This window comes from Buceros rhinoceros, unplaced genomic scaffold (genome assembly GCF_000710305.1).
Source record: "Buceros rhinoceros silvestris isolate BGI_N320 unplaced genomic scaffold, ASM71030v1 scaffold14472, whole genome shotgun sequence".
Taxonomy (NCBI): domain Eukaryota; kingdom Metazoa; phylum Chordata; class Aves; order Bucerotiformes; family Bucerotidae; genus Buceros; species Buceros rhinoceros.
This window is the reverse complement of record NW_010397253.1, coordinates 1-14006: the sequence shown is the minus strand read 5'-3', so window position 1 is coordinate 14006 and position 14006 is coordinate 1. Positions and strand designations below refer to the sequence as shown.

Genomic DNA, 14006 nt, shown 5'->3' with positions numbered 1-14006 from the left:
GTCTATATAGACTACGTTGGTGTGTTAGTTGTAAGTGAAATACATCAGATACGAGAGTTAACTGTGAACTTGTGCAGCAATTCACTGATTCAGTACCTTTTATTTTTCTCCCACAGAACTGCTTATGTAAAAATGCATCTAGTTAAGAACGAACACCAGAGAAGTGCTATGGTAGACATGGGCTTCATGTCATGTTGGCTTCCTGTTTAAAAAAACAGTAGGCTGGCAATTTTCAAGGAACATCGACAAAGTGATGACCAGGTGCCAAGTGCCAGCTGTCATTATTTACCAGATTCAACAAGAATTGGATAAAGAAGAAGAAGAGGTGATGTTTTTCCTATGCCGAGACCTTGCTCCTGATTTGGCTACTGATGACCTTCGAGAGCTCTTGCTGGCTTTAATTGAGAGGGAGAAATTGTCTTTTCTTGGCTTGTCTGAGCTGTTGTACAGAGTTAAGAGGTTTGACTTGCTGAGGAGGATCTTGAAGACTGAGAAATCAATAGTGGAAGCTAACCTTGCCAGAAGTACCAGACTCATCCCTGATTACAGGTAATATATCTACGGCAGATTTCAAGGCTACTTTTTTGTTTAAAATGTGTGTGGTTGTTTTGGATTTTTTTTTGGGGGGGGGGGAATGAGGGGGTTGTTTGTTTTTTAAATAGGTCTCAAAGGTAAAAGAAACGCAGAAAAGGGCATTATATCTAGAATTATAGTGAAAACAAAGTCCCTAAAATAAGCCTTAGTCGCTTCTTACAGTCAGGACATTAGAAGCATCTATTTTTAAGGAATTTGTGTGTGTTAGTCAATAAAACCCGTGATGTTTGGCAGTTCTAGATTAGCAAAGAGAAATGACATTTTAGATGTCATTTAGTTGTTTAATCATTATTGAAAGATATTTTCTTGTCCAGTTTGCTTTTGGCACATGGCCTTGTGGTATAGCTTTTTTCAGGTGACCTGTCTGTTACTACTTTTTACTCTGTAGTTTTAAGAGGCTTAAGAAGCTCCAGTTACTTCCTTTGAAAGACTTCAGAAATAAATATACGTACTCATAAGTCAGATTTTCCTGTGTTAACTTCTTACTGAAAGAAAAACCCTGTAACTACTAGGTAAAAAAAGTTAAAAGATTTATTCTGTTGTCTCATTCTCTCACTTCATCTCCACCGAAATATGAAGGAGACTTCTATTTTCCTAGCAGGGGCTATTAGCAGTCAGTCTGAGTAACGCACATGCTGATTAGCAAGAATAGGTATTTTGTAATTGGATCGTGGAGCAGGGTGGACATTTTTTCCTGTTACTTGATTGGGAATGGTACATTAAGACTGGGACATAGGGAAAGGGTGGGATCTTACTGAAAGCTAATCCTTCAGAAATATCTCAACTTTATTTCAGGGTACTAATGGTAGAGATTAACGAGAATCTGGAAAAAGAAGAAGTGAATTCTCTCATTTTTCTACTCGGAGATTACATACCTCGTATGAAAATGGCAAAACATAAGGTATGTTTTTCTGCTGGTCTTCTCCTTTGGAGCAATGAGAGATTAAAAAGGGAAGTAGCTAGACAGCAAATAAGAGGAGACAGTACTGCAAGGGGTAATGAGGCGGGAGTAGACAGAAGTCAGGAAGTGGAGAAGGAGTAGTGGCTTCTCTTTCATTTTTTAATTCAAGGAAATAGGCATGAGAAATAGTGAGAGGGAATAGTGAAGACTTGCTGTAGTGAATGCTTTTAGCATGAACCTCATAGGCAGAAGGCATTAAAAAAAATTTTTTTTCAGTATTACTGATCTGGAAGTTCGTATATGAAGAATGTCAAACCAATAATCATATGAAACATGTCTTGAATTACAACCTGCTCTCTGTGTTTGTGCTCTGATTCACTTACAGAACAGTTTTATTTCAATTGTGTCTTTCTCTGTGCATTTGCATTCTGAATATTTAAGGACTCTGAGAAAGCAGAGATTCAGTGGAGAGGGTTCAGAAAACTTGACCATTGTGCCTAGAAGACTGGAGATTTCTATGTCCTTTCTTAGAGGTTTTTTTCTTTTTCTCTCTTTAACCAAAGAAAGAGAGGCCCTGCAAATTTCCCAAAGCTTTTCTTGCCTCTCGCTTTGTGGCATGTGAGGTGACATTCCAAGTGGCTGGCTTTGTAGCAACAAGGAAATGCAAAACTGTTTCCTCAAAAACTTTGATTTCTTTTTAAGAGTATCACTTTCTAGTTTCCATTACTCCTATGATAATACCAAGAATTCTTGTATCTTCCAGATAATTTTCTCAGTGCTTCAGATGGTAATGTCCCTAGTTCTTGAATATCCAACCTTTATGACCTTCCCATATTATTTTCTAGGTTGCTTTGTTACTTACTGACAGAGAACAAATTGCTGATATGACAGTTTGGGTTTCTGTTGTTATTCTAGAGTTTCCTAGCTCTTGTGATTGACCTGGAGAAACTAAATTTGGTGTCTCCTAATCAACTGGATTTGATAGAAAATTGTTTTAAAAATATTCACAGGATAGACCTGATTAGGACAATTCAGAAGTACAAACATGAAGGTAAGGTGCTATTTTTGCATTGGTTACTCTTGATAGCAAGGATCAGATGTGCTCTTACTAAACATTAAACTCGAAGTTACAAGTCAGAGCACTTGCATGCTTCATTAAAGATTTAGGCTTTTAAAACAGTTGATACATCACGGTGTATTTCTCTATGTGTTTCTGTTAAATTTTCAGCTTTAATGTCCTGCATTCATTCTCAGCCAGTATATGTAAATGCACTTCAGGCATCTCTCCCTAATCTCACCTTGATTGACCCTCCTTTTAATTCAGGGGTAAGTATACAATAAATTAGACAGATCCTTTATTTCTAAATATTGCCAGACATTGAAAGGGGATTCATCTTTGCAGAGCCCAGGCAATGAGAAATTGCTAGTAAATAAAATATTGCTTGGTTTATTTCTCTTATTCCTGCTATTTGCTGGATTTAGGGTCTCATTTAAATATTCCGACTGAGAAAGATCCCCTTTAAAGAGCTTCTGTATCTTGAAAGTTTTTTTCTACTGCTCTGGGAAGGGAAAAGTTTTGCTTTGACTGTTCTTTGCAAATCATATTCTTCTTCTTTGTACTTCTGGACTTTGCAGGGAAAGTAGCTTTTTAACTTGGGAAGCTGAAGGCTTTATAAGGAGAGCTTTACAACTTTCGTGTGTGTGTGTTTTGTTATAATCTCATTTTAACAAAGATATCTCAGTATGTGAAAAGTCATCAAATCCTATTGCATGCAATATTCTTTATATTAGAGTTAGGTCTCATGTTGTAAAGACCTTAAAGTTTTAGCCTTGCAAAAGGAATTTGGTGTGATTATTTCTGTCATGTGTTCTGTAAATACGTAGGCATAACACCAGTGATGCAATTTGTCTTCACTATTGAAGTTACAACAGTTCTGTTTTCCAGAATATTAATGGGAAAGAATTTGCACTGACTTACATATTACAATAATATTGTTATAATTATTCTTTCTAATTCAGTGGAAGTTCTTCCCTGCTCCTTTATAGGAAACAAAATTCACATCTTCAGAGTTTTTTTGTTTGCTTTACTATGTTAGGGAATAAAGGTTTCTTTGCTGTTTGTGACAAGCTGGTAATTTTTTTTCGGGGAAGGAATAGATTTGGGTTTTCTGTTTGTTTGTGGGTTTGGTGGGGTTTTTTTTACTTGTTATTTTGGAATTCTCATTAGCTGATAGATATGAATCTAAATATGTAGTGCTTTTATTGAGGAAGACATATACTATTGTGTTAATAATTAATTCTTGAAAGAGAGAGGGGAAAATATATCTTTTTCTTCATTTTAGATCCAGAATATGAACAAAGCAAAATCACAAAATGGACAAAGTCTTACTGTGGGTAAGAGCATTCTATCTGAGTTTTGATAATCTAAAAGATCCAAACAATGAATCACATCCAAAGGTCTCTTGTTTGATAGTTGTGTTTATGGCTAATCCAGGTGATAACACCAGAAGCAGAGAGTATTTGGTACCTCTGAAAACTGTGCCGTGCCTTGTTGTTTGCTTTTGTATTTTATTTGCTTGTGCTGCCAGATCTTAAAACTTCATTGAAATTGTTGTGGGCTTCCACTGTCACAACTTTATAACAGAACAAATAGTTTATTAATGAAATAATGGAAAAGGTTGACTAAACAGCTTTGGAGACCCACGTAGTGCAGCTCTGCCCATTAAGTCTTGAGGTAGAAGTTTTTGTGTCAGTTCAGTGGTGAACTCTCCACCAGGCTAGCCAGGAAGTTTTCCAGTGAGTACCAGCTTCTTAGTATGTGTGTTGTGTTCTTTCTGGAAACCCAGAATTTCTCTCAAACATGGTGATTTTTAAAAGAGCAGTTGGTTGAGTTCTCTCAGTGTAGCTGAGATTGATTGTTTGTTTATTTTAGTTACCTGCAATGTAGAATGCAATCCAAATAACATTATAAAGGTGAAAATTTGTTTTTTTTTTTAAATTTCAGTAGCATACATAGAAACTAAGAGGTCCAGATGAGTGAGAACTTGGCTGAACTGTATGGGTTCATAGAATGGTTTGGATTGGAAAGGATCTTAAAGATCATCTAGTTCCAGCGCCCCTGGCATGGGCAGGGACACCTCCCACTCGATCAGATTGCGCAAAGCCCCATCCCGGCCTTGAACACTTGGAGAGATGGGGCAGTTAAAGGTCCTCAGCTTTGTCAAAGAAATGTCACTGGTGCCTATATACTGACATTACTTCTGTATGTTTTAACTGCAGGAGAACCAGTCCGCATGTCTATCCAGGAATCAGGACTAGTGTCACATAAGGTATGTGCTTGTGCATATGTATGCATGTGAATATAATAAAAACTTCTGTGGGTATTTAACTTAGATTTTTTTTGTTTCATTTTGAGATTTCCTTTAATTGCATGCAAAGAGAACAAGGTGTACATCCATCACATGCTCAGCCATCAACCAGTTCTATTAATTGCTTTTGCAGAATATATTTTTAATATGAAACATTTGCTGCTACTCTGGAAGCAGCAGTGTCCAAAATGCATGTACCTATGATGTGCACACAGAACTTGTCTATTTATTAGCGGAGGTTAAATCAAAACCTCTTGGAAGTCAGACCTCTTGCCATCTGCATTAGAAATTGTGGGGCTTCTTTGCATGTAGTAAATTTTGTTTATTCTCTCCCTGCCCCTTCTCTCCAGGAAGAAGACAGACATGCTTTGGGTGTTAATGACAAGAACAGACTACTGCTATTTTCACTAGCTCTCCTATAGGCCAGGAACTAGGGAGTTACCTGTACCAAACTGATTGTAATCTTTTTAAAGGGGAGAGAAATTGTAATGAGACATGACAGATTATCAAAGAACAAGGAGATTGTTCTACTAAATAAGGAAATAAATGTTGTTCTGATGAGCAGTGCTTGTTTGCACACCTGAAGAATACAAAAGTTCTCTACACTTATTGTGTTGGCGATATGAAGCTTATAGCTCCCAACATTTCAATAGTAGTTACACTCAAGAAAATTAATTTGGAATTACTATAGAAGGATCATTGCTGTTATAGTCCAGGTCTTTAAAAAGCTTTTTTTTAAATTTATTTATTAATATTTGAATATCTGGCCAGAGTGAAGGTTTAGTCTCAGGTTGGTTCTCTCATTTCTGGTACAGTCTTAGTCTTTGTTTAGTGATCGTTATGATAGTAAGATTGCATAACACAGAGACATAAAAATGTAAGTCTGTAGTAAAAATTGGGAGAAAAATCATTAGGCCATGTCTCCTGATTTTGTTACGTAGATAAGACATACTACATCCCAGCAGACAGACTTCTGCTAGCTACTCTATGGAAAAAATGAGAATATAATTGAATAGATCTGAGGTGGTTAAATTTGAGAAAATAACAAAGTCTCTTAAGTTGACAGAGTGACACACTAACTTAGTATTTCTCCTTCATGTTCCTCAGGTGTCTGATGATCAGTATAGAATGCAAAGTCAACCTTTAGGAATATGCCTGATAATAGATTGTATTGGCAATGACACAGGTGAGTCTCTGGAATTTAAAGTTCCGTATCTTGTTATTCTCGGATAACTAGAACAATTTAGTGTCAGAATATGATGTACATAGATGTACAGCCAGACTAGGGGAATGTTGTCCTAGTCAGCTAGTCTGTCAATTCTAGAAAGTCTTCTAAAGCAGAGGGTTGGAAGGTGCAACCTGGGGTTAAAGCCAACTGTCCTCACTATTGCAAACATTGTCTGTTTGGTTTTTGGCTTAGAATCTTTGAATGAAAGAACTTTTAAGGGGATAGACTGAATTTTGACAGGGAGAGAAAGGACGTTCAGAGACCAACAGAACAGTTAAGCTACAGTCATATAGCAGTTTATTGGCAGAGATGGTAAAGATAGCGTTTCCCACCAATTAAAAAACCAAAACCAAAGCTGTTGCAGATTTTGTAATTATATTGGATGCCACAGATTTGGACTAGCTAAAGGTATGTGGTCCTTTATTAATAATGCACCTAGACTTCTGTTCCATCTTGCACAGCTTGACTGAAATTGTCACCATAGCTTTATAGGGAAAGGAATTTTCTTCCTTCCCTCTTGGTTTAGTTAAAAAAAAAAATCGCATATAGAATTGAAGGTAGTCAGTGCCATGGTTAAAATGTGGGGTTTTCTTGATTGCCTTTGTGGAATTCAAAAATCAGATTCTTGCATAAGCCAAAAAAACCCACCCCAATCTCTAATCACTGTCATACGTGAGGCTAAAAATAAAAATTAAGAGAGTACTTGCAGACAGTTCTGTATTAGGCTAGGACATGTAGAGGAAGAACAGGGTTTGGGGGTCTATCTCAAGACTGATGGACCAGCTTAGAATTACTGATGTCGCTGTTGAACATCAGTGGATGCAGAGCACACTCTCAGAAAGTAAATTTTTAATGTTTTTTTGACGATAGTATTTTAGGTAAATTATATAAACCAAAACACTTAGTTTGCCATTAGGGTAACAGAAAGTAGAACTGATTCACAGTTGAATGAATGGATAAGAGGAGGACGAGGAAGGCATTTAACTCACATACGTGCAACTGGGAAGCATCCTTGGGATCTGATTTCGGTCTGTCTTCCCAAGTTCATCAATGACCTCTGGCAATTGCTGAATGTAGACATTAAACTGTTCAATCTAAAGTGCTTCTTCACTTCTGCTCTCCAAAAGAACCAAAAAAGGCTGTCTGCCTGAAGAGAAGAACAAAACAAAGACAGCCTGCCAAAGACTGAAAGACTGGGGAGGGCAGCTCTTGGGATCTTTGTCCTGTTGCCTGCTTCTTTACTTTCCTGTTCTTCTCTCTTTCATGGTAGCTTTAGAGAACAAATGACCCTTTTGATGCAAGAGATTTACTACACAGCCTTAATTTGGATGGTAGCATGATAGTCTGCCTCAGTATAAAAAAAATGACTTATTACTTGGAGCTGTGTTTCTTGAAAGCAAATGCAAAAAGGGTTGCTAGAGAAATGTCAGTGTGGAGAGCTAAAGAAAACATGAGGTGTGAAAATATGCTTGTTTATAAAAAAAGTCTTTAAATTTACTTGTCTCTAATGGGATAGAAGCATCTGCTGACCTGATTTATTGAATGGGACTGTTTTAACTGTGACAGGAACAAGTTTTTTACATGAAACAATAAGTATAAAAGCAGGTAAGGCATGTACACAGGAGAAAACGGGAAGTAAAGAAGGAGCCTATGTCAGCCCATAGTCACAGATACATAAATTTGGACCTACTCTTCTTCAGAAGGCACAGATTTTTGCACAGGCAATATAATGTGCAGACCCTTTGTCATAGTCATTGCTACTAAATACAAACGTGCACAAAATTGAAAAAAAATCAATGCATGTGTTCTTCAAGAGCTCACATGGTCATTTCATTACTTGTACAAGAACAGAGGGTGTAAATGTGAGAGAGAAAGTCTGCTGACTGGAAAGGACCAAAATGAGTTACATAATGAGCATCTGGCATGTGAGATACACCTGCAAATCATGTCTCTGCTGCTGTTGTGTCAAACCCACCCAAAGCAAGTCTGTGTGCCTCAATTGCCATGTATTCTGCATTAGATGCAGAAGCAATGAAATCGTGTGTGTCTCCAATGTTTAATATCACCAGTGCATCATCAGTATAGCAACGTGATAGAAAAGCAAGACTTTCGCTGAAATATATTACGTACTAGTGAGATTCAGGAGAGGTGGGACATACAGCATTGCTTAAAGGAGTTTGTTAGAAAGGCATTCGCTAATCTATAAAGTTGTGCCACACTACTTCTGAAGTCTGAAAATACCAAAGAGAAGAGGGCAGGGAAAATGTTAGCAATCTGTGGTGTGCATTAGAATCTGTACCTATCCTAAGATTGAATCTGAGGAAACTGAACCAGTAAAACATGCTGGATTACAAGAATTGAAAATGCCCAGTGTAAACAATGTCAGTTCATCAGATGCTGATAAAATTCAAACTGAAACGCGCCTTGCTGTTTTGTAAACAGCTGCTTTTGACTTCTCCTTTTGGAAGCCAATTTTTATCCTCACCTTATAAATAATCAAGGGGGAGAAAAGGGTAATATATTATTTAGAGTGAAAATGCTCAAAAGTCAGCAGTGATTGGTTGGAAGATGATTACTGTTGAAGAAACATGTTTTCTGGTCTCAGGTTGCAGCATGATTTAATGCTGCATTTTGTCTTGTCTTAAAGTATAATACTAATTTATTGTTAAACCAATAAACAGCTCTAAGTTTGGGTCTAATTTTTTTAAAATGTGCTTTAATTTTTTTTTTAAGTGTGTGTATGGTCTAAGGTGACGTCAGGTTTTATATCTTTGTGGTGTGTATGTGTACGCATTAGCAAGATAATTATAGGAAAAACACTCTCATCGCTGCAGCTCTCATTTTGCATATATACTGGTGCCCCCTCTAACGGATTAAGTGCTTCCTCTGCTATATAAATGCTGAATAGTGCAAATCCTGCATCTTCCACTTGAATGTTGAAAGCATGTTTTATTGCCTAACATAGAGAGGATTTTCCTTTCTATTTCCAAATTAAAAAAAAAAAAAGTCTGGAAAGTTTTTGGATTATTTTACAAAATGTAACCAAACAAATGGATTGAAACTCTATAGTTTCTGTTTATCATCTCGCTATATTATAGAGTTTGTATCTACCTTGTATGTTGCTGAGGAAAGGTACAAATTTTGTTCCCTGTTTTCACTATGGGCTTTTTGATGAGAACAGTGTGGTAGTACAACTCCTGCTTTGCTGCCAGTTACCTCTGAAATAGTCTTTGCTAATTAGAGATTGTTAAACTTTTGAAGTCAAGGAACAATCTAGCTTCCTCTGTCTGTCAGACATTTTAAATAAACATTGGCACTTGATAACCTCCTGTCATATCAAACGCTGTGCATGAGCAATATACATAGTATATGTGGTTTACACTAAAGATCTGATGCTATAGGTATGAATCATACTAGTAGCTTGTGGTTCTCCAAAAACATAAAAAAATACCTGTGGTTTTAACAACTATGTATCTGGCTTCACTCCCATATTAAAAAACATCCAAAGAACTTATTCAGAGCATAGCACATTTTCCTCTAACACAGGTTAACACAAATACAATAGAGTTAAATCTTGATTTTTGCTATCTACAGTTTTAATTCCTAACACATTTGAAGGGGTTCATTATTCAGCTCTTTTTTCCTCGAATAATGCCATTCTGTCACAGTTAAAACTCCAGTGTACATTCTCCACCTGTAACTCATCACTTAACATCAGTTTTATATATTAGGAAGTATAAATGACTGGAGCACGTTCCCTTTGGACTGATGAAAAGGAGCCTCTCTATTTCCTATGCAGTTCTATATATCTGTTATAACCATTCAGAGTAATTTGGACAAAAGGTGAAACAGACTTTACATTTTATGCAGATCACTCCTTACCATTTCAGGAATGTTCTGTGTGAAGTATTTTCTAATGTTTTCTCCTGGCTGATATTTTAAGTCCTAGGAGCTTGAGGTACTGGCTGTAAATGAAAGCATGAAAGTGTCTGTGGAATTTGGAACTGATTATGTGCCAAATAGTGTCTTTGCTATCATGTAGTATATAACTCATATTAAAGACAACATGCATATAGCACTATAAGTATGTAATGTACTGTGATCAATATCAAGTACTCCTGGTTTTTTAATTACTGTGACGAAATAAGTGTCTTATTTCCATTAGCAAAATACTGTAATTCAGGATAGTTGAGTCTTCATGTGCTGTGATTTACTTGCATCTTGCTTTTTTCAGATGCGTTGGAAGAGACCTTCAGAGGCTTAGGCTATGATGTTCATTGTCACAGATATTTGAATATGAACACCATGAATCAAACATTGCTTGAAGTTGCAAGGTTACAGAAGCACAGAAATTGTGACAGCTTCATTTGCATATTGGTCAGCCGTGGAAGTCCTCAGAGCATCTTCTGTACAGATCATACCTTTTCTGGATTCCCATTGGAACAAATTAAAAAATATTTTACAGCAGACTCATGTCCTGATCTCCTAGGAAAACCAAAGCTTTTTTTTATTCAGAGCTACATCGTGCCAGAAAATGATCAAGAATGTGCTAGTCTGTTGGAAATAGATGGGAATGATGAGAAAATCATTGCTCATGCAGAAATCCCTTGGAAAGTCACTATCCCCCAAGTAGCAGACATCTTTTGGAGTCAGTGCAAGGTAAATGTGTCTACACTAGAAGAATCTCCAAGTTCATCCTCGTATTATCTGCGTTGTCTGACCGAGCTACTCCGCAGTCCTCATAAAAGGTAAATAAAAAAAAAAAAAGAGGGAAAACTAACCTTTTTCCTATGACAGCCTGCTGTCTTAGAGAAAGAGAAACCTTAAGTTTAATCTCATTTGGTCCTGTCAAGTGTGTTCTTGCTGTGTCATAGGTTAAAAGACAAGTATACTTGATCCTGGAATGATGGCACAGGAAGGTAGTCTTAAGTAGAAGTGAAGTTTCTGACTCTGGAGAGTAAAAATAAAGTGTGTTATGGCACTGAGGCTTGCAGAGTGAGAAGAACCCATCCTGAGTAATGTATATCAGTGCTTTAGACAAGATTGGAAATCTTCCTTCTCCCAAGATAAGAAGGCATACACCAGACTTCAAATTGAGGATTGTCTTTTATCGTTAAGAAGGGCTCTGCTTGCAAATATGAAAAGTCAGTGCCTAAGTTTGAAGAAAAGATAGTTGAGAGGGAAGGATTTTGACCTTCCTTTAGATCTAAATAACCCTCCACTTAGGGAGCCGCTAGATTGCCAATTTGTAATCTTGAATTTAAACTATCAGAAAACTTTAGTCTATCTAAAGAGTTTATCAAAAGGAATCTGAGCAGAAATCAAGTATGTTTGGATATATACCTTACCAAAAAAGGTTTCCTTTGTACAGTTGATCTACCAGGGAGCTAGAAACTCTTTTTAAAGTAGTTGCAGAGTTAATATTTAATACCTCTTTACAAACCCTAAAACCTTGTCATGAAATCACAGATCATCACATTAGCATATCCAATATCACAACAGTGATTTGGGTTATAACAGATTGTCTCTAAAATGCATATTCAGCATTGGATTTTAGAGGTGTAACCTCTGCAGTAAAGACTGAAATGTGAGAATTTTTCTTTGCTGAGTCTAAAGTTGTCTTGTCTCTTGTGGATTCTTAAATGGCGTCTTGCTTCATTCTCTAATAGAAAGTTTTTACTTTTGTTGCTGCAGGAAACTCTCTATATTAGATATACATACGGAACTGAACAGAAAAGTCTATGAATGGAATAAGACCACTGACCCAAGCCAACAATATTCACTTCTGCTCCAGCACACACTGAGGAAGAAACTTTATCTTTCTCCCATTTAACTACTGTTGGAAATGATGTCTCCGAAGTGGCTAATGAGAAACACTATCATCCAGACAGTTTCACACATACTTTCACTTTATGCACTGTTACTGCATGTATAATTTAAGTGCCTATTGCTTCCAAACTCCGAGGTTTAGAAGCGTTTTGGTGTGTTAAGGCACTAGATTTTATATTTTAATACAGGAGGCTCTGAAAGCTTGGATGACAAGGGCAGCTGTCATATAAGCACTGCCACAGATCTTACAACCAAGAACAGGTAAACAGGGTGGAAAGAGCTCTAAACTGTATAGCTGTTGTGTTTTCCAGAGTTTTGAGGTTTTATTGTTTCATTGGTGGTTTTTTAGCATGCCTATTAGCAGTGCGCTGAACTAGATTCCTCTGTTGATGCTTAAAAACACAAGCCGGTGCAAAACCACTAACATGCACTGGCTACCTTCCCCAGCACCTAATAACGGAAAAAGTGTCAGGGAAGAATACCTACCCCACAATGCCAGTTCTTCATTAACAAGTTCTGGTTTGCGTGTCTCCACAGACTACCAAAACAGAAGGAGGTCTTTTAAATAATTTGGATTACGTCTGCCTGCTGCATTAGAGATTGAGATTCACCCAGAACCCTGTCGTCAGTACTGTCCACCACACACAAGGGCTATATGTTAATAAATGAGACAGTCTGCTGTGTTTGGGGCAATGTTTTCCACTGATGCAAAAATGAGGCTCTGTGTGGCAAAGCTTTACAGTAATTTACTGCACAGATAAAAAAAAGATATTTTGGCAGATTTTTTCACACTTGTTGCAGTAGGCATAGTTTTAGAAGTACACTTCATCATATCTGAACCTAAATGTCATTTAACAGCCACTGGCTCTTAAGACTGGATTAAATTAAACACCCCACCCTCACTGCTTTTGTTTATGAAAAAGAGTATGTCTCTATTAATTGGTTATGGTTTTCCAAATTGCCCTTTTTCTTCTGAAAAAGTCATGAGTGAAAATATTCCTAAATACAAAAATTTTTTTCCAGTAGAACAGATGGCTAACATGAAGACTTCAGTTAACCTGCTTGTTATATAACAGTATAACGTGGATCAGTCGTATTGAAATTTATTGTCACTGAATTTGTAGCATTCTCTCGCCTCTTAAAGTAGGCTATTTGCAGACTTTTAATACTCCTAATACAGTCTCCCGTGCAAGAAAAAAATTCAAGGCCTTGTCATGCCTTGCTTGGTTTCCGGTATAGTTTCAACATACAACCTTCTGGCATGTGTTTCATGCAAGCAGAATGGAAAGGGTTTTTTTGCTAGTATGGGGTATGCTCATTCCTTGAGCAAATATACTGCAAAAAGATTTTCCTGCTGGTGTAGCTGCATTCAATTTGAGCAAAAAGCAAATGTGCTTACATATATAACTTCACCATCAATGCTTTTCACAGTAAACCAGGTCTAACAGGCAGCTAGCCTATAGATGCTATACATTGTATACTATCAGTATACTGATAATACTTAGGAGGGCTTGGCCAGTAAACTTACTTTGGTAGCAGTGACTTTTTTATTCCTAGATAATATTTTGTACTTAGGTGTTGGCTCGACATAATTTTTATTTACTACTTTTTTTTTTAAACCAGGCTTCTTAAGTTTCATTCAGAAAAAACCTAATGAGTTTTTCAAGTAGCTCATATAACTGAAAGTAGATATCACTTCTATTTGTCAAAGAGTAGATATCAAAGTCTAAAAAGTGCTTGGGAGTCTTTCCTTGTTATGCAACATAGACCCAGTCTCATCCTGTCACTTGTTACATTAGAGAAGAGTCTAACCCCCACATCCCTACAACCTCCTTGCAGGTAGTTGTAGAGAGCAGTAAGGTCTCCCCTTGAGCCTCCTTTTCTCCAGGCTAAACAGCCCCAGGTCCCTCAGCTGCTCCTCATAAAACTTGCTCTCCAGACCCTTCAGCAGCTTCACTGCCCTTCTCTGGACATGTTCCAGCACCTTAATGTCCTTGAAGTGAAGGGTCCAAAACTGGACACAGTACTCAAGGTGTGGCCTCACCAGTGCTGGTTCAGGGGAACAATCCCTTCCCTGCTCCTGCTG

At 37.2% G+C, this 14006-nt stretch overlaps 1 protein-coding gene across 1 annotated transcript; it reads left to right on the top strand.

Moving 5' to 3' along the window:
• Positions 1–253: 253 nt before the first annotated feature.
• Positions 254–10843, top strand: CFLAR (CASP8 and FADD-like apoptosis regulator). The gene is made up of 8 exons (XM_010146186.1): positions 254–549; positions 1390–1495; positions 2411–2546; positions 2724–2821; positions 3838–3889; positions 4775–4824; positions 5971–6049; positions 10326–10843. Exons 1-8 carry the CDS (start codon positions 254–256, stop codon positions 10841–10843), a joined length of 1335 nt encoding a protein of 444 aa, XP_010144488.1.
• Positions 10844–14006: the final 3163 nt, after the last annotated feature.

What these genes read in the sequence shown, in the direction of transcription:
- CFLAR (XM_010146186.1), top strand. Translation starts at nt 254, where the DNA reads ATGACCAGGTGCCAAGTGCCAGCTGTCATTATTTACCAGATTCAACAA. An exon ending in AGACTCATCCCTGATTACAG is followed by an intron (nt 550 to 1,389) that starts GTAATATATCTA and finishes ACTTTATTTCAG; the next exon opens with GGTACTAATGGTAGAGATTA. An exon ending in ACCCTCCTTTTAATTCAGGG is followed by an intron (nt 2,822 to 3,837) that starts GTAAGTATACAA and finishes TCTTCATTTTAG; the next exon opens with ATCCAGAATATGAACAAAGC.